The following is a 27,153-nucleotide window of genomic DNA, read 5'->3' as shown; positions in this document are numbered from 1 at the left end:
CATTATCTTGAGACCAGTTAGCAGCATTTAGGTTGATTAGAGTTGGGAATGCGGTTTGTCTAGAGGCAGGATGACTAGTTAAGTATCAACTTAGACCTGATGAAAGAGGGACCTGTCTTTGGGTAGTAGTGGTAGAAATATACAGGGACCCATGCATGGGATCTCCTGAGGGAAGGAGTTACCAGGACGTGGTGTGTGGATGTAGTCTGGCAGGATGGGAGAGAAGCGTCAGAAAAATCAAAGCTTAATCTAAGGTTTGAGCATGAGTGACAGGTAGACAATTATAGAACCAGGAAGAAAATAAGTTTATGAGAGGGGAAGGTAGAAATCTGAGTTTGATTTGTAAGTCTGAAATTTACACTTAAAGACTACAAGAAACCTTACCTGATTCAGCCATTCGTTTTGGAGATACAGAAGGAAATAGCTAGAGATTAATTCTCTATATTTTGAAATTGAAGAGAATGAATAGGCTCTCCAAAGTGGGACTGTCTAGCAGACATTCGAAAGCTGGTGCTATGTGTCCTCTTTTTCTTCTGTCATCTCTCTCAGTTCTTGTCTCATGGTGTATTTTTGAAGCCTTCCCTTTCTTCCCTGTGCCAGTCATTTTGGTCTAGCTCTCTGCTCTAGGAGCACTATTAGTCTGTACCATGTAATTTAGCTTTTAAATAGAAACTTTCTTTCTTTTTTCCCCTTATGGTTGGTTTTGCAGCACCCTAGGCTGTGATTTGGTGCAGTGGATCGGAGCACACCTGTCTGAATCTGCGTTCTGTTCTGGAAGGTCAGGGGTTACCCCCAAAATACTCTGCTTTGTAGATTTACCACCTATTAATATACTGAAAAGAGTTTGTTTTGTTTTCAGTGATTGACTGCCCCTAGAAAAAAACTAGTGCGTTGTATTTGTGCCTTTTCCTTCCTCCTCTAAGTGAATCTCTGTTGAGCAGCTGCTGTGTCCTAAGTGCTGAAGTAGCTCCTAAGAAGCCCCAAATTCCAACAGGCCACAATTTAATTTGCCACTCACAGTATGAGACAGTCCTTTTATTATTATTTTTTTTAATACAAACCTTACCTTTTCAAGTTTCAGGTTTTTCTGTTTTTTTTATTTATTTACTTGACAGACAGAGATCACAAGTAGGCAGAGAGGCAGGCAGAGAGAGAGAGGGAAGCAGGTCCCCTGCAGAGCAGAGAGCCCGATGCGGGACTCAATCCCAGGACCCTGAGATCATGACCTGAGCCGAAGGCAGGGGCTTAACCCACTGAGCCACCCAGGTGCCCTCAGGTTTTTCTATTTTAATGTTTTGCAGTCTTTTCCGTGTTCACCTTGCCAGTGATTTCTGTAGAATCAGGCTTAGACCCTTTTATTCTTTGTCTTATATTCCCATCCTGAATTTCTTAATCTAACATACTTGATCTGTACCCTGAACACTGCCGACAGAGGCATTCAGCACTCAGTAAACTGACTCTAAATCATGGTTCTCCCTTCCTTTTGACTTTAGTCTTTTTGCCCCTGTTTTGTCTTTGTCTAGTCTCATTTTGTTTATTTTAAGATAATAAAATTTATAAAAATGTAAGAGTGGGATAAGGGAGCCAGGGTGGCTCAGTCGGTTAAGTGCCTGACTCTTGATTTCAGCTCAAGTCCTGATCCTAGCATGGTGAAATTAAGCCCTGTGTCTGGTTGAGGTGGGGGCTGGGGAGCCTGCTTAAGATTCTCTCTCTCCCTCTGCCTCTCCCCCTCTTCTAAAGAGTGGGATAATGTAGAATTCTTTTTCCCCTTACAGCCTTCCTTTGACTTTTTCTATTTTAACTTTTTTTTTTAAGGAATTAATCTAGAATGAATTCTAGATATAGCTCTAGGAGGCCTCGGTTTTCATTTAGGTATAGTTAGGATTATGTTTACTAAATGGATTTTTTTGCTTTCACTTCAAAACTTGCGTGCCATTTTGTTTTCTACTTAATTCCAAATTTAAGATCTCTGTCCATTTTATGAAGTGGAGTTAACTTTTAATAATGCAAAAGAGCTCAAGTGCAATATGTGTAATATTTGTAAACTTGGATATTTAAAATTTTTTCTGCCACCATGATATTCATAAGATTGTTAAGTCAGGTCTTAGTGATTTCTAGAGAATGCTACTCTTTGCTTCTACCAAAATATTCTAGTCCTAGGTGGCGATGTTTTCAGCCAGTTTGGACATCTGAATAATAATCATCATGATAATCACCTTTCTGTGTTGTGCCTCCCGTTTTTTATAGAGTTTTCTTTTTTTTTTTTTTTTAAGATTTTATTTATTTATTTGACAGAGAGAGATCACAAGTAGACAGAGAGGCAGGCAGAGAGAGAGAGAGGGAAGCAGGCTCCCTGCTGAGCAGAGAGCCCGATGTGGGACTCGATCCCAGGACCCTGAGATCATGACCTGAGCCGAAGGCAGCGGCTTAACCCACTGAGCCACCCAGGCGCCCTAGAGTTTTCTTAATTATAGGGGTTCCATCTCTCATGTGGTTGACTCTTAGGCAGCATGTACTCATGGTGTAATTGACATGTTTAAACTGCCTCTTACAGGCCAGGTTAGAACTTTTGATTATCTGTCCATGAGGTGATGTATCAAGCTACACCATTATAGTGCTGCCTACCAACCAGCTGTTTAGTTTGAGCAGTATTATCTTTCTTTAATATTGTGTACAATTATTTGAGGGTTTTCTTCCCTTCTGATAGCCTAAAAATAAGTGGCAAACAAAATGGCAGATGCGAACACTGAGTAAGGATGAGAACATAGTTTTCAGTCTTGATATCTTTGTCTCGATTATGTTAGATGAGCCAAAATGGCGAGTAAATCTTATCATATAATTGGACATATGGTTGTCTTAAGCCATGTGATTATGAAGGAAAATAATTGAACAAATGTACAAAATGATACAGCTATATTGAAAAGTTATTTATAAAACCAAGGTATGATTAGGAATTTCGTAATTTTTCCCTGTGTGGGAGTTGGGCACTCCTTATATTGTGTAAGTTTGTTCTATCTTCCTACATTCTGACTTGGGGTATAATTTTATAGAAACACATTATGTACTTAAGTTGAAATGTATTTCATTTTTTTTTTTAACACATCTTGGCATAGTTTTGTTTTACAAACACAGAAACTGCTCAAAACACAAGCGTGTTAATTTTTTTCCCCCAGTCTTTACCTATATATTTAAGGTTTTTGAGGGGAGGAAATGGTCCTTATTTGGAAAAGGGAAGTAACTCATAACTGGGGGGACTCTATTCTATGAGTGTGTTTTATTTGGACATTGGTGTGTGTGTGTGTGTGTGTGTGTGTGTATTATTTATTTGGTATTTTTTTGGAAATTTTAGGCCATAATGCTTTGTGTAGTACACATGAGACATCCTGGAAGGGCATAGAAGATCAGTGAGCTGCTGAGTGTGAAACTGCTGGCAATCAGAGGGTACTGGTTCAGGGTGTTGGTAGTGCCAGAGTCTCCAGTGCTGGGCTTGAAAATGAGAATATGTAATTTACTAGGGGACCTTGGGTGGCTCAGTCAGTAGAGCACGTGACTCTTGATCTGGGGGTGGTGAGGTCAAGCCCCACATTGGGCGTGGAGCCCAATATGATTAAACAATCATATTGCCTGTCTTCAAGTAATTTCATGAGGGTAATAAGACAAATATTTGTAATCAAGTGTGAAACTCTAATAGAGAAGTCCAGGATGCTACGGAAATAAACGATTTATTGTTTCTTTGAAACTAATGGACATAGATCCTGAAATGGCTTGGCAGCGAAGCTCAAAGGCAGAGCTTGAATTGTTAGCGGGGCTCTCTAAAAAATGGTTTAGGCGTTAACTCAGATGAAAAAAGCCAATCTGAAAATGCTACATGCTATAGGATTCCTACTGTACAGCATTCTGAGGAAGGCAGAACTATGGAGACAAAAGGATCGGTGGTTGTGGGGGGTGAGGTGGAGGAGAAAGATGAATAGGCAGAGCACAGGATTTTTAGGGCTGTGACAAGACTCTGTAGGATACTATAGTGATATATGCTGTTACCCATTTGTCAGAATCCATGGTGCAGCACCAAGGGTGAACCCTCAGGTAACTATGGACTTTGGGTGATAAATGATGTGTCAGTGTAGGCTCAATCTTGGTTTAAAAAAAAAAAAGTACCATTCTGGGGGGTGATACTGATAATGGGAGAGGCTGTGCTTGTTGTGAGGGGGTAGTAGGCATTTGGGGAATCTCTGTACCTCCCTCAATTTTGTGGTAAACCTAAAACTACTCTTAAAAAAAACAACACAAAAATAAAAAAACCCACAATCTTTGGGGCACCTGGGTGTCTCAGTCGGTTAAGCATCTGCCTTTGGTCCAGGTCATGATCCCAGGATCCTGGCATTAAACCCTGCAATGGACTCCCTGCTCAGCGGGAGTCTGCTTCTCCCTCTGCCTCTTCTCCTGACTTGTGCTCTCACTCACGCTCTCTCGCTCTTAAATAAATAAATCAATAAATAATTAAAAAAAAAACTCAACTTGAAAAGTACATGTGGTCACTGTATGGATGAGCACTGCCTCAGAACTATTCCTTTCATGGTCATGTATGGTAGGTCATGAGTCTAGGGAGGTTTATTGCATTGAAAGACAGCTGGGGGCGCCTGGGTGGCTCAGACTCTTAGTTTCAACTCAGGTAATAATCTCAGTCATGATCTCAGGGTTGTGAGATCCAGCCCTATGTTGGGTTCCATGCTGGGCATGGAGCCTGTTTGGGATGCTCCACCACCACCCCACTCTCTTTGGCTCTCTTTCTTCCTCTTAAGGAAAAAAAAAAAAGACACCGTTGGCACAGGTCTTCATCCTGGGTAAAAAGTGACCACCACCGTGGCCAACTAGGATCTAACATCTACCTCACATCTAGTTTAGTTATGGCAGAGAAGGCTGTTAGTAATTCCCCAGCTTTATTTCTAGGAACTGAATCCATATAGATTTCTTTCACAGAAAGGTTCTTCTAGAAGCAGGTTTTGTTTTCAGAAAGAGAAATCAGAAGAACATAAGAACTCTCCCTTTAGGACTTAGAGGTTTGGTCTCACTCAGTTTGATTGTTACAGTGATTTCTAAACCTGTTTTTACCTTTGGCCGCTTTCCACTAAATCCATTTGAAAATGCATTAGTGGGATCTTTCTCTTTGAACAGGGCTTTCCCAGGGTTCTCGTTCAGATTATTCCATTATACTTTTCTTCCACTTCCAAATACATTGTAGAAATTATTTTTCCTTGGGGCATTCTGAGAACTCTCAATGTTAATTAATTGACCTTCCACTACTAGAATCTGTCTTTTATAAACTTGAAGACCAAAAAGTGTAGGGTCTTGAAGAAGGGACAGCAGCACCAAATTTCAAGACATTTAAGTTGCTGAGATTTGAAAATACCATGAATTTCAAGGTTGGGTTGTAGAAGTTCAGTTAGTAAATTTCCAGATGACCTCTGTCCTCCAGCTTGGCCTCTGCTTTTTTGTTCTTTAACCTTTTGTTTACTTTGTTGTCTACTGACTGTAGAAACAAACATGCTAGAATGGATAGGACTTACGGCTTGCATTTTTACGATTTTTAAAATTGAGAAATTGTTCACATACCATAGAAGTCACCCTTTTAAAGGCTGTGATTCACTAGCTTTTAATATATTCAGAAATGTGCAGCCATAACCATTATCTAATCCCAGAACATTTTCATCACTCCCAAAGAAACCTCATACTTACTAACAGTCACTCTCAATTCTACCCTTTGCTAGCTTCTGGCCCCTGTGAATCTACTACTGTCTTTGGATTTAGAGATTGCATATAAGTGAATCATACACTTACGGCCTTTTGTATCTGGCTTATTCCAGTCAACACAGTCTTTTCAAGGTTCGTCTGTGTTGTAGCATGTATCAGTTTTTCGTTCCTCTTATGGCTGAATAAATATTCCATTATGTGGCTATGCCATATTTATCCAGTCACCATTTGGACATTGGGATTGTTTCCACTTTTTGGCTAGTATGAATAATGCCGCTATGAACATTCCTATACAAGTTTGTGTGTGGACATACGTTTTCATTTCTCTCAGGTATGTACCTAGCAGTGGAATTCCTGTATCATATGGTTATTATGTTATTATATGTTGTTATTAACTTTCTGAGGAACTGTCAGATTGTTTTCTTCAGGCACTGTACCATATGACATCCCACCGGCAATGTGTGAGGATTCTAAATTCTCCGCATCCTCCCCGACTCATTTTGTTGTCCATCTTTTTCATTATAGCTACTCCAGTGGGTGTGAAGTAGTTTCTCTTTGTAGTTTTGGTTTGCATTTTTCTTTTGACTAATAATGTTGAACATCTTTTCCTGTGTTTATTGGTTATTTGTCTTTCCTCTTGGGGGAAAAAGTGTCTGCTCAAATTCTTTGTCCATTTTTATTTTTTAAGAATTTGTGCAAATGCACAAATTTAATTGTGCAAATACACAAGTGAGCAGGAGGAAAAGCACAGAGAGAGGGGCAAGCAGACTTCCATGCTGAGTGCAGAGCCCCACGTGGGGCTTGATCCCAGGACCCTGAGATCATGACCTGAGCCAAAATCAAACAGTCAGACACTTAACTGACTGAGCCACCCAGTTGCCCCTGCCCATTTTTAAGTGGGGTTGTCTTGTTAGATTGTAACAGTTCTTTGTACATTCTGGATACTAGACCCTTACCTGACACATGAGTTGCAAATATTTTCTGTCATTCTAGGAGTTATTTATCTATCTCTCTACCTATTTATTTATTTTCGTTACTTGTGCTTTTGGTATCTTACCTAAGAAACCACTGTCCAATACAAGGTTGAGAATACAGCCACGTTCTTCTAAGAATTTGATAGTTTTGGCTCTTAACCTTTAGGTGTTCATTCCATTTTGAGTTAATTTTTTTATATGGTATGATTCTTTTGCATGTGGGTATCTGCTTATTCCAGCACTATTTGTCAAATATGACATTCTTTTTAACTGTTCTTTCCTTGCTTTAGTTACTGTCAATTGACATACTTATATTAATAGTGTATGAAACTGTGCAAGGTGGGTCGCCTGGATGGCTCAGTCCTTAAGCATCTGCCTCTGGCTCGGGTCGTGATTGCAGGATCCTGAGATTGAGCCCCACATCAGGGTCCCTGCTCAGCTGGAAGCCTGCTTCTCCCTCTTGCACTCCTTCTGCTTGTGTTCCCTCTCTTGTTGTGTCTCTCTGTCAAATAAATAAGTAAAATCTTAAAAAAAAAAAAAAAGAAAAACTCTGTAAGGCATGTGATAAGACTGGAATATTTAGTTTAGAATAAGAACTTGTCTTTGCTCAGGACTTACGTATATCTAATTGATACTGGTGATGGAATTATACATGATATTGTTGAGTGGTATTCAATTAAGTGCTAGAGGAAAGGTGAAGAGAACAGAATTCGTTAGGAATTGAGAATACTGAGTAAATCTATGAGCAGAGAGGTTCATAGAGAAGATGAAGGTGTTGAGGTTAGGTAAGGTTTAGATACAGAAATGACCAGAGTAGAACTACTGAAGCAGTTAGATTCATTTGGCTCAAAGTAGTATGGAATACCTTTTTTTTTTTTTTTTAATATTTTATTTATTTATTTGACAGAGAGAGATACAAGTAGGCAGAGAGGCAGGCAGAGAGAGTGAGAGGGAAGCAGGCTCCCTGCCGAGCAGAGAGCCCGATGCGGGACTCGATCCCAGGACCCTGAGATCATGACCTGAGCCGAAGGCAGCAGCTTAAACCACTGAGCCACCCAGGCGCCCCATGGAATACCTTTTATACAGATTTTGAAATTTTTCCTGAATTACCAAGTCTTCTCTTAGCCTAAATTACGTTATTAGAAGTTGGAAGCACCTGAAACATACTTTGTGCAATTGTATATAGAGAAGAGGACAGTTTTTATTTTGGTTACATCATATTGCAGTGGGTATCTTATGGTATTTTATATCTATCTTCTGTTTGCTTATCTTCTTACATCTCCCAGTGGTTGTCACTGAACTAGACTTATATTCCCTCTTCACAGTCCCTACAACTTCCTGTTTTTTTTTTCCTTCAAACTGTAGAGAAACAGTTCTGTTATGATCACTCATAACTTCCACATTTTAAATCCAGTGGCCTGTTCTCAGTCTATATCTTACTTGACATAGCAGAGCACTTAAAACAGTTGGTTACTTCCTCCTCCTTGACACATTGTCTTTGCTTGGCTGCCCTAGCACCATGCTTGATTTTCCTCCCGCATCACAGTGTTTTCAGTGTTCTGTTAGTCTCCTTTTCTAATTCTGCTTCATCTTGGAGTAAGCTTGGAGTTTCCAGGACTCCCATCTTTTATCACTTTTTTTTGTTTGTACTGACTCTTTTGATGTCTTCATTTAGCCTCATGGCTTTATTATTTTTTTAAATATTTGTTTTAGAGAGAGAGTATAAGAGAGTGCGGGGGGAGGGTAGGGGGACAAAGGAAGAGGGAGAGAGAATCTCAAGCAGACTCATCACTGAGCTCAAGGCCCAACACGGGTCTCGATCCCAGGACCCATAAGATCATGACCTGAGCCAAAACAAAGACTTGGACGCTCAACTGACTGAGCCAGCCAGTCACCTCATGGCTTGAAGCATCACCTACATGCCAGTGACTCACAAATTTATATATCCAGCCCTGTGTTTGCTCTTGAACTCCAGGTTTATAAATCTAACACACTCCACATATGTGCTGAAGTGACTACTTACATATCAAATTTAACAAGCCCAAAACTGAACTTCTTATCTCTTCCTTCCTCTCATACCTGCTCAGCTTTTAATCTTTATCATTCTAATTTAAGACAGTGCCATTTTTCTACTTGACTTAAACTAAAAAAACAAGTTTGGAGTCATCTGGGAGTCCTTCTCTTCCTTCATACTCGGTCAGGAAATCCTATTGGCTTTGCTCTCAGAATATATCCAGAATCCAGGCACTTCTCACCACCTCTGATCTTACACCCTGGGCTGAGCCAGTGCCCTCTTACCTGGATTGCTGCCACAGCTTCCTAACTTCTCTTGCTGCTTCTGTTCTTGTATTCCTGTCTTGAGTCAGGAAGACCATACTAAAATGTGTCAGTCTATGTACCTGCTCTGCTCAAAACCTTGCAGTGGATACCCTTTCATGCAGAATAAAAGGTAAAGTCTTTACAGTGCCAGAAAGGCCCTGTAAGATCAAGACCCCCATTATCTCTTACACTTTTTCTCCTCCTGTTTTTCTTTGCCAGACATTCTGCTTTAGCCACACTGGCTTTTTGGCTATTCTTTAAATAATCTTGGTATATTCCTGTAAGGGCTTTTATCCTCTCAGCCTGGAATGCTTTCCCCCTGAAAGGGAGGAGAAATACTTTTTCTTTTACTCTTGTGAGTTCTTGACTGAGACGCCTGTAATAAAAGGCAGATTAACAAGAGAAAAACAGTTTATTAACATGTATACTTTATGTATACATGGGAGGTTCTCAGAGAAAGGTGAGTAACTCAAGTGGTTTAGAGTTCGAGCTTAAGTACCATCTTTAGCTAAAGATGAAAGAAAGGTGGGGAAGCCAGTTTATCAGGAAATGCACAGTAAACAAAAGTGAGGTTTGTTATGCAAATACAAGTCTGAACTTTCTTCACTGATAAGTTTCTTATGATTTAGAGCCATTCTTCTCTATGTGGGTAGAGAGGGAGACTTATGAATGGAATTTCCCTCAAATTGTAAATTTCCTTACAAAAGGATAACTTCTGCTCTGTTTTTCGAACTTTTCCTGTATCTGCTGTTTCTCATAATAACATGCTCAAAGTAATCCTTATGGCAAAGAAACATATTTTGGAGTGGCAAATTCTGCCACCCTTCATCCCCACAGTAGCCCCATGGCTGGTTCCCTCATTTATTTCAAGTCTTTGCTCAGATATCACTTTCTCAGTGAGGTCTATCCTATCCACTGTGTTTAAGATTGTAATTGTTCAGTTCACATACACTCCCCATCTCTTTTACAGTGCTTCCGCCCCCCCCCAATAGAATATATCCTCTTTTGTTCTACTATATATAATTGACTTATTTTGTGTTGTTCACCGGAAGGTATCTTGCTCAATAAGTATTTGTTGAATGAATGGACATCCTAGGGCTGCTGTTATTTTGGGTGGTTCTTGTTCAGATTCTTCAGCCATCCCGGACCTCTTGAATTACATACAGGGGATGGAAGTCCTTTGTTTTAACTTAGACTTACAGGTGATTCTGATGTAAACTTGAGTTTAAGAACCACTGCTGTATCATAGTAGTTCAGAAGCCAGACCTGTTGCTCACCGGTGGGGATTTGTAGATGTATGAGGTAATTAACAAATGTTCACTCTTCTCCCACCTTCTCCTCTCCTTTTCCTGAGGAGGTAGCGCTGGGAAAGATGATATAAACTGTAGTAACTTTCAGTTGATTTATCGTGTGTATCAAGATCCCCAAGACCACCTTTACGTTCCATTGATCACTAGGAGGATACATAGGAATCAGCATGTAGTCACACTCATGGCTAAGATTTACTACAGCAAAAAGGACACAAAGCAAAATCAGCAAGGGGAAAGGCTCATGGGGCAAAGTGCAGAGGAAGCAGGAGAAAATTTCCAAGAATCTTCTCTCAGCGGAGTGTCAGTTGCACAAGCAGGGCACATTTAATTCCTCCAGCATCAAATTGTAACAAGTGTGAAGTGTTGTCTACCAGGGAAGCTTATTAGAGGCATAGTGCTCAGGGTGTTCACTGGGGACTGATCATATAGGCACCGTCAGCGTAGCACATACAAAAATTCCAGAGTCTCAAAAGGAAAGCAGGAATTCAGCATGAGCCTCATTGTACAGTTTAGGAATAGTGAGCCACTCTTACCAGTTAGGGTGGTGGGGAACCCTGATAAGAATGGCTCACTGGGCCATATAGATGGGGATATGTTAACTCTTTCTGTGCTGTGTTCACTCTTTCAACATGGTATCCACAGAAGTTTGTTGGGTTTTCTTTTCTACTTCTTTATATAGAATATAAAGCATTTAGACTAAATCTCTCTTTCAGGAAATTGAATAACAATGAAAATGTATTGAGAATGACTTGAACAGCTTAAGTGGATGGGATAACTGAGTTTATTCAGTAAGACATATTTTCAGAAAAATGCCTTGGCAGTATCATTCACAGTCTGTGCTATTTTGGTAATTACAAAAGTGGCTTATTTCATAGTAAAGTTTTCTTATTTATTCCAAATTAAGATAACTTTCTTAGCATTCACTTGAAAAATGTTATCTATGAATGTGACCATCTGCTTCAAAGCAGATATTTGTTTTTCTTCACTTTTCTTCCAACTTTCATGTTCTAAACGGCCTGTTTGAAATTTGCCATCTTTGGGTTTGCTTTCGTCAGTAACCAGTCTTTCTCTATTTTTCTTTCTTTATTTTTTTATAGGCCAAGATGCTGAATTATCAGGGACACTTTCACTTGTTTTGACACAATGCTGTAAGAGAATAAAGGACACTGTTCAAAAATTGGCCTCAGACCACAAAGACATCCACAGCAGTGTTTCTCGTGTTGGAAAAGCCATTGATAAGGTATGGTGTTGAAGGAAGTGTCTGGGATTTTTTTAACATCATCCTTCTTCTCCTAGCACTGCTTTGATAATAATTCTTTTATGCTAGTCCTTTCATCCTGGCTTTAACTTTTTCAGATTTGGTTTTATTATATTACTCTTAAAGTTTTCATTTGCTATTAAAAAAAACAAAAATAAAAAAATTTGTTTATATGACTACAGTTCCTTGTATCAAGGTGAGTAAATTTCCAAAGAAATTTTAACTCCTCTGAGGGAGTGTGTTTACAGAAGTAACTTCCTACTTCCTGAATAGTTCATTGGCAGTGACTGTCTCTCTTGTGGGGTTATTAGGATAACACCCTTGCATCATCCTAACTGTTGTCTTCCTGTGTGCATGCTAGTTACTTTTCTCCATTGTTGCTTTCTGTGTGAGTGAGTGGGTTGGTTGCTAGCTGCAGGACCAGTCCACTTCTGTTGGGTGATTGTTCCGGTGACATCTCTTGAATCTGTGACCTATTAGTGGTTTACTTATAAGTGGTTATTTTTAGCACTGGGCCAGTTTTGCCCTTGGAGTTCATAGTGGGGCCTAAGAGACAGGGCCCGAGGTTACTGATACCTCTGACTACATCAGCCATTGGAGAATTTATAATTGTTTATGGATTTATTTTTTTATGGATTTTTTTGACAGATTGTAAACTTGTGGGAAGGTAGGAAGAACTTTGGGAGAGCTCTTTGTAAAAGCAAAACCATTCCTAAGATTTGCTTCTTAGTCTGAATGTAGGAGAGCTAGTAGCTATGATGTAAATAGAAACTCATGGAATCCAGGGGGTGACTTTGTCTAACTCATGGGTAAGCTTACCTTTTAGAAATTACCCTGTACAGCAGTAGTCTTGAAGGGCTAGACTCGAGGCAGTCTAAAGCAGAACTATCTGCTCCTAAGGAGGTTTTGTTAACTGGTCAGGTACAGTGTAACTGGACTGTGTGTGGCAGGGGCTCTAAGGATTGTTTGGGTACCTGTGGTTTACAGAAGTGTTAGTGACCTTTCAGAGAGCTTTTACCATTCCCATAATGCTGAGGGTTTCAACTTGTCAAAAGAGGCCTGAAAAGTAGTCCTGGCAGCAGCAACACCATATTTGGATTAGTGATGGCATTTGTTAGCAAAGGCTGGGAAGGCATTGCGTATTCTCTGAAAGAACTTTGAGGTTGTGCTGCCTGTTTGGTGACCGCAAGAGAGTGCATACAGCTTGGGAAATGGCTTTGGCATCAGACCTTTTGGGGGCTATAGCATTGGAAGTCTTCAGTTGGTATGTACTAGCTTAAGGGCTCACTAGAATGGTGGCGGGGCACTTTAGAGAGGGTCTTAAATCACTGTGGGTGAGCGACCTTCAGCTGCTCTAGGTGGTGTTTAGGAAACTTCAGGTTTTGATGGCTGACAGTGACCAAGGCAATCTGGTGATTCTCATGGTTGAAACCCTTGGAGGTAACAGAAGGCATCTGCTTGACCATCATGCTGCTTGTAGTTATGACAGAGGGTGGGGACAGCAAGACCAGAAGATGCCATGATAGTGGGAAGAGCTGAAGTTCTCATGGCAGCTAATCAGAGAAAGTATCTGAGGAGAGATCCCAAATTCGAGAGAGGTGAGGATGGCAGCAGCCATATCTCAAGTGTGTGGACTACTGGCCACTAGGATCTAGAGCGTGGGGCCAGCAATTCACCAGCTTTGTGTTCCGCCACTGATGGGTAACCGTGTGTCCCCATTTCCTAGATTGTGCCTGTTGTCCTGTCAGATTATTAGAACCTTCTTTTTTACTCTTATCCACCTAACTTAATGGTGACTTGTAAAGCATGTCTTCCTGATCTAGCAAGTCTTTACCAATATTCATAATTGTTGTCAGGTATTTTGGCTAATCTTTGAGACAAAGCATTTAAGTGATTTGGTGCTAGAAACAGAAGAATCCCTTTGAGAATGGATACCAAGGGAATGCATAATGAGTAATCTACATTCTGGCTTTTTTGGTGGGGGTGTGTTTGAGGTGAATGTTCCTAATTATATATTTTAATTTACTCATTTCTCTTTTGAGGACATTTTTGTCATGTTAAGTAATAAGGGCTATTTCAAGTAAAAAATTTTTTGTGTGTGGTTTTATGTTGCTGTGAAAGTAGTTTAGGTTCTAGGTGACCTGGATTCCAGATTCTTCTGATCCATCCTATGAAACTACGTTGTTAAATTGATACTGGTAAGTGTTTGTTGAATTACGGTTCTGGAACACAGAAGAAAGCCTGGATCTTTTAACTTCGTTCTCTGCCATCTTTCAGTGCATGTTCTTCTCCCTTCCTACCTCCCTCTTTTTTGGGGTGGGAGCATCTGTTTACCCTGAGCTATAACAGGAAGCTGTTACCCCACTAGAACTACCTAGACACTGTGCTTCTCACATACTTGAGGAATTCTGTGTAGGCTGTTGTCATATATAAGACTCTACTGACTTGTAGTCTGGACCTGGAAAATTTGGACAAGCTTCCAGGGCCACCTGTTGTGACAGGGCTGGGTGGACTCCTGTGGGCTGATGTGAGCAGACAGGATGAAGCTGAAGCCATTGTGGCCCAGGCCTTTAAGTCCCACAAACAGACTTGAGTAATAAACTGGAATGCTGTCCAGCAGCCTGTGAGCAGCACCCTGTTGTGAATCTATGTTCCCACCCTGCCAAGATGAGGAATCACGCTGGTGATTCCTTTATGAGCAGGCTGGTTTTGAGTGAGGAACAGTAGTGAATTTTTGACACACTTAATGATTTTTTTTGTCCTTTAATGTTTTAATGCTTGTTTTAAAGTTCTTTAGTCATCACTTAATGTAAGCAGAAAAGAGGTTTGTGGTGTTAGCCAAGGCACTTTCTGGCTTTTAATTTTGTGAACATAAAAAATTATTGAAGATTTCTGCCTTAATGTTTCAGAGTTTCAGACTGTTTCAGAGGCCCATAGTATGATCACTATTTAAAATAATAATATCAGATATTGGTTTCTGTGGCAGATTATTTTTAGTAAAAACAATGTTGGCCTATTTTTAATTTCTTCTCCCATGTTAAGAACATCTAGAATTCTCTCCTGCTTAGGGCTTTTACTTCAGTGTTTAAGTCTTTTGAGTTTTCTTGAGTTTACTTCTTCCTAAATAAGAAAAGTCAGTAAAATCATTACTGCTTTAGGTACATATGTGTGTATGTTGAAATAAATAGGGCTAAGATTTTAAACTGTCTAAATTTAGCCATTGTTGTGGGATAGTTGAAAGCAAAATACATAGGCCGTGTTCTTTAGAAGAGTATGGTCTAGTTCGGTCATGTAAGAATGCTACTTGTACACATGAAAGAGCTGGGAAAATTATGAGGCAACATAAGATAAATTCACATGGGATTCACTCTATTTACTGTGAAGTAAAGGGAAGATCATTGTGTTCTTTAAGTGTTGTGGAGTTGGTATCTTAAATTTGACTTGGGAGGCACCAGGGTGGCTCAGTTGGTTAAGTGTCTGACTCTTGCTTTTAGTTCAGGTTGTGATCTTTGGGGTCGTGCTCATTGTGGAATCTGCTTCTCTCTTTCTCTCTTCCTCCCTCTCCCCCTCTACCCTTTCCCCTGCTCACACACATGCTCTCTCCAAATAAATAAATAAATAAATAAATAAATAAATAAATAAAATCTTCAAAAGAATTTGACTTGGAAGAACAGGCAAGATTTCAGACAGCAGAGTGAGATGTGGTTTTCTGTAGTACTGAGAAAGAGGCTGAACAACTGAGAGATACTGGACTCCTGTGAAAGACCCTCGGGGACTGGCTCTTTTGGATTGGCCGCCTTATCAAGAATAGGGTTGATGGAAGGCCTAAGGATTTGATTAGAGGTTAGGGAAAAAGGGAGTGAATGATATAAGCAGTTGAGAATTTACGTGACCTCATTAAGTAGGATGAAATTAGACTAAGGAGAAGTCAGAGGAAGGAAGATAATAGATGTCACTTACTGAGTGTTGACCATGCCCTGACTGTTGAGCTGGGTGCTGTACATATATTTATATTACATGCCATAGGTACATTATTCCCATTTTAAGACTTAGATATTAAGTAAGATACCCCAGGTGAACAGCTTGGAAGTGGTGAATCAGTATTTGGAAAAAGATCTCACTCATGGGTGCTACACTAGGAAATCAGGCCGTTGCAGGGCTGGTAGTGTTTTAAGGGGGGAAATAAGTGTTTAAAATAGTTTTTAAAAAGCGTCAGCCTAAACTGATCTTCTGCCAGTAGATGGAGCATTTACATGGGTGAGTTAAAATGCTGACTGTTAAAAAATGGAGTAATGCCATAAAAAGCAAATTATAGAATATTTAAGATAGTTCTGGGTGAGCCATCTGGAACTGCCTTTTATGTAGGTATGACTGGGGTATAAGAAGAGAAGAAAATACCAATGGGAGAAAAGGTGTTGGATTTGGCCTTAAATAGTAGCTGAGATACAGAGTGGGTGAGATCAGGTATATACTAGCTCTAAACTTCTGTTATTATGTAATGGATAAATCTTTATATGGTAGAGAGATGTTACTGTTAATGAAGGGAAAAGGAAATTGAAATGACTAGAAATAGAAAATACACTCTGATTAAGAAAAAGAGCTAAGTTGAGTTCTGAAATATAGACAGATAAACTGATAATATACTTTGAGTATTGAATTTTTAGAATTACTGAAAAGGAATGGTTAACAAAGTTAGAAAAAAGACAACAATGATAAAAACCCAGGAACGTAGTCCCTAAGAATAAAATAAAACATGTTCAAACTAACTCTTCTCCATGAACTACTAGCAAGTAATCTAAGAAAATGCAGTAGACTGGGTGTCTAAATTTTTGCAAGGCATTTAGTAAAGGTCTCCTATCTTTGCGCTCAAGATGGAAGGTGTTGTTTTAAAATTATGTGATTTGGACTAAGAACAGCTACATTTCTCAATACCTTCTGGGTTTGGCCACAGTTGCATGGTCTGGGGATGGATCTGACCTACCCAGGCTTGGCCACAGTTGTTTGCTTCAGGGTGAGTACCTCAAAGTCCTCTCTTAGGATCTTTCTCTTTAGAGCTCTTATGGGAAGAAGGGCTGGGAATATGTACGCCTAGAAGTGATTAGTAGCCCCTGAAAGAATGTGGTCTGTTGTGGGAAAGAATTTTGTTTCCTTCTTTAGAGAGAATTTTTCAGAGAGAAATTCTTCAGAGAGAAGTAGAGGCAAGAGGTGGGGAGGAAACATCTTTCGAGGTTCAGCTACCTTCATGCCTATCCATGGTTACCTGAGCCTTTCCTCAAATCCAGGATTTGGGCAAAGGAGATTTCTGTTTGTATGAACCAAGAGTCCCGACTCATACAAGCAGCTAGATGCTCTCTGGGTCTCTTCACTTTTATCAGGCTCCAGTTTCTGTGAAACAATATTGGTTTTGTCTTTTTCAGTCTGAAGATCATTCTCAAAAGAAAGAATGAGTTAAGTTCTGTTTTCTTTGCCATCTGTTACACAACATGAGTAACTCTAAGCTCTGGGCCTATGCTGTTCTTACTCTGCTCTGAGCAGAATGAAATGACATTCTTTAGTTGATAATGATAATTGTTTGCATTATAGTCTAGTTCACAGAAGAAAGCTTAGACCTTTGCACTCAGGTCTCATCTTAGGATAGGATCAGAGAATCCCACTGGGCCTGGAGGTGGTATGGGCCCAATTTTGCCTGAGGCTAGCAGGTGAAATAGCTTACTTGATCCAACATCCAAGTCAGGTTTGGTTTGAGAGGGAAAAAGGACCTTATACCCATTAAGTTGTGCCACCTAATACAGTGTGTAATTGTATTCAGGTGATTTTTAAATGAATGAATTTGTTTTTAATGCCCCATTAATGTTTTTTGTTTAATGTTTTCTAAAATGAAGACTCTTTTCAATGTAGAATCAGAATTCTGATTTGATGGCAAAGCCTGGTTCTCCAATTCACTACTGTTGTACTGAAAGCTTACTGTGGCTAGGTCCCAGTAGATATTTTGGTGTACAATATTTAGTTAGTCTTTAGCAACACTTGGTAAGATAGGGATTATTGTCCACAGATGCAAATGTGAAAACTTTGATCAAAGAACTAGAAAGCAGATGGAGGAACTGAATAAATACTTAATATTTTATGACTTTGAAGAAACTTCCTCAACTGGAGTTCCTTGAGAGAATTAACTGGTGAGTGCCCTTGGGCATCCCATGTGTGTATGAATGTCTCTCCTATGCATCTAGAGTTTTAAGAGGTATGTGCCATCTTTGGGAAAATTAGTAAAGTAGTTCATCAAATTTCTGCCATCTGTTCAGATAAGGAGGCAGTTGGGACAGCAGATTGATCAGAGCAGAAAGGTATGTGAAATAATATGTAAAATAATTGTGAGGGGTAAGGATGCAAATGTGACAGGTAGTTAGATTACAGCCTGCCTGTCTTGTAACTTTGAAAACCGTCATGAGTATGAATGTCATACAGAAGACAGAATGGAACGTTTAAGAAAGTAGCATCTCCATCTAGAAATGCATCTACAAATGCTCATTATGACACACTACTGAATTTATTTTCCAGCCATAGTTTGCAAGGCACCACTGGCTGGTATATGCCCAAATATGGATTATTTCATTTGAGACCATGTGCCTCATAATCAGCTCTACTAGGTTTGCTAAATTTTTCCCCGAAGGGCTTATAGTAAATTACTGTCCTACCAAACATGTATTAAACAACAGTTCTCTTTTCTCAGTTCTTACCTACACTTGTATTATCAAACTTAAAATATTTTGGAATATTTCACAGCCATCTGATTAATTTAGCTAGTTGTGTAAATTTGCATTTCCATCATCTTTGGGGTTGAGCATTTTTTCAAGTTTTTTACTCAGAATTTCTCCCTTTTGTGAATTTCGTGCTCATTTTTTGTCCATTTTAATTTTTTTTCAGTTAGGTTGTTTGTCTTTATTACCGTTTGGGAGGAATTTTGATTATTTTATCCTAATATTTGGGAGGAATTAAAAAAAAACCACACTGGGGCGCCTGGGTGGCTCAGTTGTTAAGCATCTGCCTTCAGCTCAGGTCACGATCCCAGGGTCCTGGGATCGAGCCCCACATCAGGCTCCCTGCTCTGCAGGAAACCTGCTTCTCCCTCTGCTGCTTCCCCCTGCTTGTATTCCCTCTCTCACTGTCTCTCTCTCTGTGTCAAATAAATAAATAAAATCTTTAAAAAAAATAAAATTTAAAAACCACACCTCTTTTGGGTGTATGTTAAGTATGCATGTATGCATGTATGTATGTATGTATATAAAGTAGGTATCTTTTCCCAGACTGAGTGGAACCAGAATCCAGGTCTTCTTAATTCCCTGTTAAGTATCCTTTGTGGTCTATCTCTGTCCCTCACTGCTAAACCAGATTAACTGGATGCTTAGCACGTGCAACAATAGCGCATTTTTGGGTTCATACACAAATTTTCCTTCAAAAGTAGGTTGGGGAGTTTTTTTAAAAAGAATTGGTTCTTAAGAATTAAAAGAAATACTGATTTTTATCATGTATTGTTACCACTGTGTGCTCAAGAATTATAATTTCAGGGGTGCCTTGGTGGCTTGGTCAGTTAACTGTCCGACTCTCTTGATCTCAGCTCTGGTCTTGATCTCAGGGTTGTGGGTTTGGGCACTATGCTGGGCATGGAGCCTACTAAAAAAATTACAATTTCATAAACTATTCCAGAAATGTATTCGTTTTGGATGGTGAACAGTCAAAGCCAGTCCTTAAACTAACCAGTTTGTCAGCATGTTCGTGATGTAGCCAAGGAGATAGGATGATCTGTTTAGATTCCATAGTTTCATAATGTTTTATTAAAGTTATTTACTCCTTCTCTGTCTCAGCTTCCAGATTTTATTTGTTTACATATATATATATTTTTAAAAGGTGGTATTTATTTGTTTATTTGAGAAAGAGAAAGAGCAGCATGTGGGCAGGGGAGATGGGAGAGGCAGAGAATCTCACACGGAGCACAGACAGATGAGGGGCTTGATCTCATGACTCTGAGATCACGACCTGAGCCAAAACCAAGAGTCAGACGCTTAACCAGCTAACCCCACCAGGCACCCTTCAGCTTCCAGATTTTTAAACTGGAATAATCAAAAATATGAATCAAAATAATCAAAATATGAATGGCATTGAAAGTACATACATGAGATAGTGTATAAATTAATGTATTCTTGAATTTCTTTCTAAGCTATAACATCCTTGTCAGGCAGACACACCCTTGAATGGGTGCTCTTTGATTCTTGCTTGAATCCTGCTTTCACATTTAAGAACATCTTTTCAAGTTTTTTCTTTAAAAATGTTAAAGGAAAAAGTACAGTAAAACAGAAGTGCTAATAATAGATATTTCTTTTTATTAGCCACTTCTTGGCTTGTTTGCAATGCTGCTTATTTCCTGCAGCCATGCAAACGAGTTTGGTCACCTAGCAACAGAAGCTGGAACTGATCCTAGCACTGATGCAACGGTAAGAACATACAGTTATAACAAAAGGAGTTCTAGCACTACACTGCATTTCCTCAACCTCTTTATACCATTTTAACTTTTGATTTTTACTACATGTGAGCAGAAAATAAGCTGTGAAAGTAGTTTATTTTTCTACCCTGATAGTTTAAACTGGAAATCCAGAATGGTAGAAGGGAGCTCAGAAAATTTCATCTAATGCATTGCTTATTCCTGTTTAGTTATGTTTTCCAAGACTATCGAATAAGCTATAGAATTTTAACGCAGTAAAGATATCCTGAGCATAAAGTGTTTTGAGTTTTTTCCTTGCCCATATAGCAGTGACTTAGGGTGTACCTACTGGAAATAAAGGTACGTGAGAAACATAGTATAACTGTTCAAACTTTTTAAAATATTAAACTCTTACATTTTAACATTTTCAGATAGTCAGAATTAATTTTTTAATGTATAGTAAGGGAAGATTTGAAGGAATTCTTTCCTTGAGCAGTTACTATCTGATGGTAGCTATTAAAATTTGGACTTAATCTATATTGCCAAATAAAATAAGTCTCTTTTAATATGGTCTGTCCTTTGAGATGACAACTTCCAAAGTTGTTTCATTTCTTTACTGCAGAACAGACAACTTATAAATTTTTTGGGAGTTGATGGGATTGGAGAATAATTAACGAATGAGTAAGTGGAAATCCGAAGGCTATGTTTGGATTGAATGAGGTCGATAGAGCAGTGAGGAATCTTTCTTATGTAGTCTGAATGATTCTTGTAGGGTACACATAGACATTTAGAGAAATAAGGAAGATTCTGGATTTGTTATAAATTGTGTCATCTTCAGATACCCATTCATTTATTCATTTGAATGGTCATTTGTCTGGGGCAGAAAATATGGTACAGTGTCTATGCCATCGTCACCCTTATGGCCTCTGCTCTAGTCTGGAAGACGAATGGAGTAGCACCATTTCCATTGTTTTAGTGGGCATGGACGGCATAAAGATACAATAATCTACTCAGAAGCATTGGTAAACCGTTATAAAGTCATCTCTCAACAGGCAGAATCTGATAATCTGATTTGAAATTAGCCTTATGCAAGCAGTTGTGGCTTTTTCTTCAGGGCTAGAGACAGCCTGTTTAGTATGTGTGTAGAAGCTATTGCTTTAGCATCTAGGTACTTTGTGTTATTAATATTTTTTAGGTTAAGTACTAGACCACTAGACCAAGAAAGAGGTCTATAAAAAGCAAGTAAATAAAAATTTAAGACTCTAACAGTAATTTTGCTTGTTCATTTTTGGTTTTTGTCCGAGTAATTCTGAGTCTTACTATAGGTGTTTTGTTTTAGGCTGTTGGCTTGACATCCAAAATAAGGGTAGATAACTCTTTAAAGAAAAATGTGTTCAGTTTTGGAGAGGAGAACCCTCTTGCATTATGGTAATTGTAAATGGTGGGTGCTTAGCAGTTTCTGCCTGTTTTTGTATGTGCTATAAAATAATCTTGTGTTTCTTGGTTTGAGTTAAGCAGTGATTACCTAGGATTATAATATCAGTTAAATCTAAACAGTCTAGTCTAATTAAATATGCATGCTTAAAAAAGACAGGAAGTTTATTGGGGGTAATGCCTATGTAAGATTTAGGGAGTGAAAGTAAAATTCGTTAGGGAAAGCTTTTATTTTTTATTTTATTTTACTTTGTTTTATTTAAATTTTATTAGTTAACATATAGTGCACTATTGATTTCTGGAGTAGAAATCAGTGATTTATCACTTGCATATGACACCTGGTGCTCATCACAAGTGACCTCTTTAATACCCATCACCTATCTAGCCCATCACTCACCTTCCTCCATCAACCCTCACTTTGTTCTCTGTCACTAAGAGTCACTAATGACTTGTTTCCCTCTCTCCTTTTTTCTTTTCCCCCTTCCCATATGTTCATCTGTTTTCTTAAAGTCCACGTATGAGTGAGATCATATGGTATTTATCTTTTTCTGACTGACTGGCTTCACTCTAGCTCCATCCATGTGGTTGCAAATGGCAAGATTTCATTCTTTTTGGTGGCTTAGTAGTAGTCCATTATGTATATATACCACATATTTATCCATTCATCAGTCACGCTTGGGCCCTCTTCATAGGTTGGCTATTGTTGATAATGCTGCTATAAACATCAGGGTGCATGTACCCCTTTGAATCTATATTTTTGTATCCTTTGGGTAAATACCTAGAAGTGCAATTTCTGGATTGTAGGCCAGTTCTATTTTAACTTTTTTGAAAACCTCCAGTGGTTCTCCAGAGTGGCTCCATCAGTTTGTATTCCTGCCAACAGTTTAAGAGGGTTCCCCTTTCTCTGCATCCTCGCCAACACCTTTGTTTCTTCTGTTGTTAATTTTAGCCATTCTGACAGGTGTGATGCAGTATCTGATTGGGGAAAGCTTTTAGACCATAAGGTAGACTTGTGCTTTCTTCACTCTTTTTTTTTTTTTTTTTAAAGATTTTATTTATTTGACAGAGAGAAATCACAGAGAGGCAGGCAGAGAGAGAGGAAGGGAAGCAGGCTCTCCGCTGAGCAGAGAGCCCGATGTGGGACTCGATCCCAGGACCCTGAGATCATGACCTGAGCTGAAGGCAGCGGCTTAACCCACTGAGCCACCCAGGTGCCCCCTTTCTTCACTCTTGATGTTCAGAATTTACTTCTGGTATCATTTCCTTTCTGTTTGAAGAATTTAGAACAGTTCTTTGAGAGCAGGTCTTCTGGCAACAAATTCAACTTTCTTTCCTCTGAGAATGTTTTTATTTCATCTTCATTTGTACAGAATATTTTTACTTGACATAAAATTCTGGGACCGTTCTTTTCTTTTAGTACTTGAAAAATGTTGAGTAATTTCTTTCTAGTCTCCATGGTTTCTGTGAAGAATTCTATAAGTAATGCATCACTTTTCTCTAGCCACTTGCAAGATTTTTTTTCTTTGTCTTTAGTTTTTGGCAGTTTGATTGTGAGGTGTCTGGGTGTGGATTTCTTTGAGTTTATCCTTTCACGAGTTTGCTGAGCTTCTTGAATCTGTAGGCTTATGTGTTTTGCTAAGTTCAGGAAATAGTCTTTATTTTTTCTCCATTACTCTCTCTTTTCCTTCTGGTACTGGGGTGACGTGCATGTTAGATGTCTTGTCCCGTGGGTCTATGAGGCTCTTTTCATTTTTTCCAGTCTATTTTATTGATGTTTAGATTAGATAATTTCTGTCGATACTGACTTTTTCACCTCCATCCTGATACTGAGCCCATTCAACGAGTTTTTTCTTTTGATTACTGTGTCTTCTGTCTTTGCTCAGACTTTCTGTCTTTTGTTTGAAAGTGTTTTATCTTCTTTTATAAAGCAGTTTTAAAACTTTAAAGTGTTTAATGGGGGCGCCTGGGTGGCTCAGTCAGTTGGGCATCTGCCTTCGGCTCTGGTCATGATCCCAGAGTCCTGGGATTGAGCTTCCATGTCAGGCTACCTGCTTGATGGGGAGTCTGCTTCTCCCTTTCCCACTCCTTCTGCTCATGCACTCTCTCTCACACAGCTACATAAATAAAATCTTAAAAAAAATAATGATTTCAAGTATCTTTGTCATCTTGGCATTGATGTCTGTTGAACCATCTATTCCCATATGAGATTTTCTTGGTTCTTTGCCAGATGATTTTGGATTGTATCTTGGACATTTTTAATACAATTGACCCTGGAACAACACCCTGCGCAGTTGAAAATCCACGTAAAACTTTTGACTCCCCCAAAACTTAACTACTGGTAATTTACTGTTGGGTGGAAGCCTTACTGATAACAGAAACAGTTAATAAACATTTATTTTGTATATTTGTTATATACTGTATTCTTAGAATAAAGTAAGCTAGAGAAGAGAAGATGTTATTAAGAAAATCATAAGAGAAAATACATATACAGTACTGTAGTGTATTCATCAGAAAAAAAACTCCTGTGGCAGTGGATCGGTGTTCAAACCCAAATTGTTCAAGGTCCAAGGTTCAAGGTCCACCTGTATTATGTTAGAAGACTCTGGGTCTTGTTTAAATACTATGGAGAATGTTGATATTTCTCTTTTAGCAGACAGTTAACCTGGTTGAGTTCAGGCTACAAGTTCTGATCAGTCTTCTGTGAGCTGTGGTTTCAGTGTCCAAGCTATTCAGAAATGTCTTGTTTGTGTGCCAACCAGTGGCCATTCTGGCACCTGGAATCTAGTTCTATCCCCTAGTTCAGTTTTTAGGGGCTGGTATGTCAGCCCATGCAGGTGCATCTGGAGAGTGAGCCCAGGAGTTCATAAACAACTTTAAGGTGTCACTTTTCTGAATTTTTCCCTCTCTATGATCTCACTGGGACTTCAGGGTTCTCTGGGGCCACTTTTTTGGTCATTTGGCCAGAAAACTGGGGCTTTGTTTACCCTACTCTTCTGTACATTTACTGTGACTATACCTGTATCTGGGGCTAGGTGGTGGAAGGACAGAAAGCAAAGATTCAGTAGAGGTTTTTCCCTTCTTGGGACCACAGCTCCTCTAATTGGAGAGGAAGAACTCCCTGTGCCTGAGTTTTAGGTTGCCTGCTGTAGTAGACTGGTTTTTCAAACATTTATCTAGGTACTTCTTTGAAGGGACTTTGCAGGTATAATTAAGGTTACTAAGCAGTCGATCTTAAAATAGGGAGATATCTAGGTGAGCCTGGAATAATTTACGACAGCCCTTAAAAACAGTAGAGGTTGGTAGAGAGAAAGCAGATTCAGAGTGTGAGGATGTCACCTCTGTTGTTGGCTTTTGAAGATAGATGGGGTGGTGAGCAAGGGAATGTGAGAGGCTTCTAGAAGCTGAGAACACCCCCTACAGCCAGTTAGGAAACAAGGACCCTGGTCTTAAAACTGCATGGAACTGCATTCTGCAACAACCTGAACGAGCCTGGAGGCAGATTCATGTTGTAGTCTCCAGATAAGAGCCTACGTCACTGACACCTTGATTTCAGCTTTTTGGGACCCGGAGCGGAGAAACGGTATGAGCCTGTTGGTCTTCTGATCTGTCAAGCTGTGAGATAAAATTGTGTTGAATTAAGTTGCAGTAAAAAACTAATGTACCATCAGACTGCCTTGAGCTAGCGGTGCAAGAAAATGGAGGGAAAAACCATGTGATTTTCCTTCCTCTCTGGGTGACAGGAGAAACCCGTTCCTGTTTCTCATGCTAGAACTAGAGGGCTTCCCCTGGAACTCTCTGTCCACATTCTGGGTGCCTAGCTCTGTGTTTTGGCTATATTGCATCCAGGCTGAGAGGTATTAGAGGGAGAAAAGTAGTAAACTCACCACTAGTCCTGTGACCCACTTCCCAATTCACTTAATACTGTAGATGGCCCCTAATTTGGGATGATTTAACTTACAATTTTCTTTTACTTTATGATGGTGTGAAAGCGATATGCATTCGGTAGAAACTGCACTTGAAATTTTGAATTTTGATCTTTTTCAGGGCTGGCAATACTGTGCAGTCCGTTACTCTTGGGAATGCTGGGCAGCAGCACTGAGCTGCAGCTCCCAGTCAGCCACGTGATCCCGAGGGTAGACAACCAGTACACTTAGAACCATTTTATATTCGTATCCCCATTCTGGTTTTCACTTTCATTACAGTATTGAATAGATTACATGAGACAGTCAGTACTTTGTTGTAAAGAGGGTTTTGTGTTAGATGATTTTATCCAACGGTAGGCTAATGTAAGCATTCTGAGCATGTTTAAGATAGGCTAGGCTAAGCTAGGGTGTTTAGTAGGTTAGCTATACTAAATGCATTTTCAGTTTACGTTATTTTCAGTTTACATTATATTTATCAGGATTTAACCCCATCATAAGTGGAGGAAGATCTATAATCACTTTTTAGTGTCCTCAGATAGCTGCTGGCCTTCATTCTGTCCTGATTTTATAACTGCATTCAGTGGGACAGATAAGGTGGAATGTGCTTACATACTCTACCCAAATTGGAACTCTTTACATACGTGTTTTTAAAAAAATCTTCTAGTTTATTATAAAAGAAATATTTACTCCTTGTGTGGAAAGTGGTAATCTCCAGTGATAATCTTTGTTAATACTTTAATGTATATTCTTTTGGATTTTCTCCTAACCATTTGCAAGTACTCCTTTTTTAAAAAAACAAAAATGGGGTCGTAATTTTGTAAAACTTACTTTTTTTCACTGAAGATGTCATGGCCATTTTTCCATATTAGTAGATATATAGTAATGAACCTCACTTTTCCCTTATGAATAGTAATATTAGAATAGTAGCAACTAGCATTTCATTTAACCAATAAAGGAGTATATTAATTTGCTAGAGCTGCTATAACAAAATGCCACAGACTGGGTGGCTTAAACAGACCTTTATTTCTCCACAGCTGTGGAGACTAGAAGTTCAAGATCAAGGTGTTGGCAGGGTTGGTTTCTTCTGTGGTCTGTCTTCTTGGCTGGTAGATAGCCATCTTCTGGTATCTTCACATGGGGTCTTAGTCTGTTTGAGCTTCCAAAACAAAATACCATAGGTTGTTTAAACAAAAGAAACTTATTTTTTGCACAGTTCTGGAGGTTGGGAAGTCCAAGATCAAGGTGCTGGCCAATTCATTTCCTATTAAGGGCAGACAACCTCCTTCCTGGCTTATAGATGACTGCCTTCTCACTGTGTCCTCATAGGGTAGAGAGACAGAGAACACTCTGGTGTTTTTCTCTTGTCTTGTAAGGACACGGGCACTACAGGATTAGGGCCGCACCTTTATGACTTCATTTAACCTTTATCTCCTCCTCACAGACCATCTCCAAATATGACCACATTGGTGGTTAGGGCTTCAGTGTAGGAATTTCAAGGTCGGGGGTGGGAGGGAGGGATTACATATAGATATTCAGTCCATAACACATGGGTCTTTCTTCTGTACTTATTGTGTCCTAATTTTCTCTTTTTATAAGGATACCAGTCCTGTGGGATTAGGGCCCACCGTAATGACCTCATCTTAATTTAATGAGGTACTGGGAATTAGGACTTCAACATGGAATTTTAAGATGCAGCCCATAATAGGAAGGTATT

At 39.3% G+C, this 27,153-nt stretch overlaps 1 protein-coding gene across 3 annotated transcripts in view; it reads left to right on the top strand.

Moving 5' to 3' along the window:
- RMND5A (required for meiotic nuclear division 5 homolog A) overlaps positions 1-27,153 on the top strand; it is a 63,448-nt gene that overhangs the window by 8,989 nt on the left and 27,306 nt on the right. For all 3 annotated transcript variants that reach the window (XM_045979213.1, XM_045979211.1, XM_045979210.1), the window contains exon 2: positions 11,449-11,591. In XM_045979213.1, the coding sequence (XP_045835169.1) occupies positions 11,449-11,591 (143 nt within the window). The remainder of the gene's footprint in view (positions 1-11,448; positions 11,592-27,153) is intronic.

The sequence above is a fragment of the Meles meles genome, chromosome 15 (assembly GCF_922984935.1).
Source record: "Meles meles chromosome 15, mMelMel3.1 paternal haplotype, whole genome shotgun sequence".
NCBI classification, from domain to species: domain Eukaryota; kingdom Metazoa; phylum Chordata; class Mammalia; order Carnivora; family Mustelidae; genus Meles; species Meles meles.
This window is presented reverse-complemented; position numbering and strand designations above follow the sequence as displayed.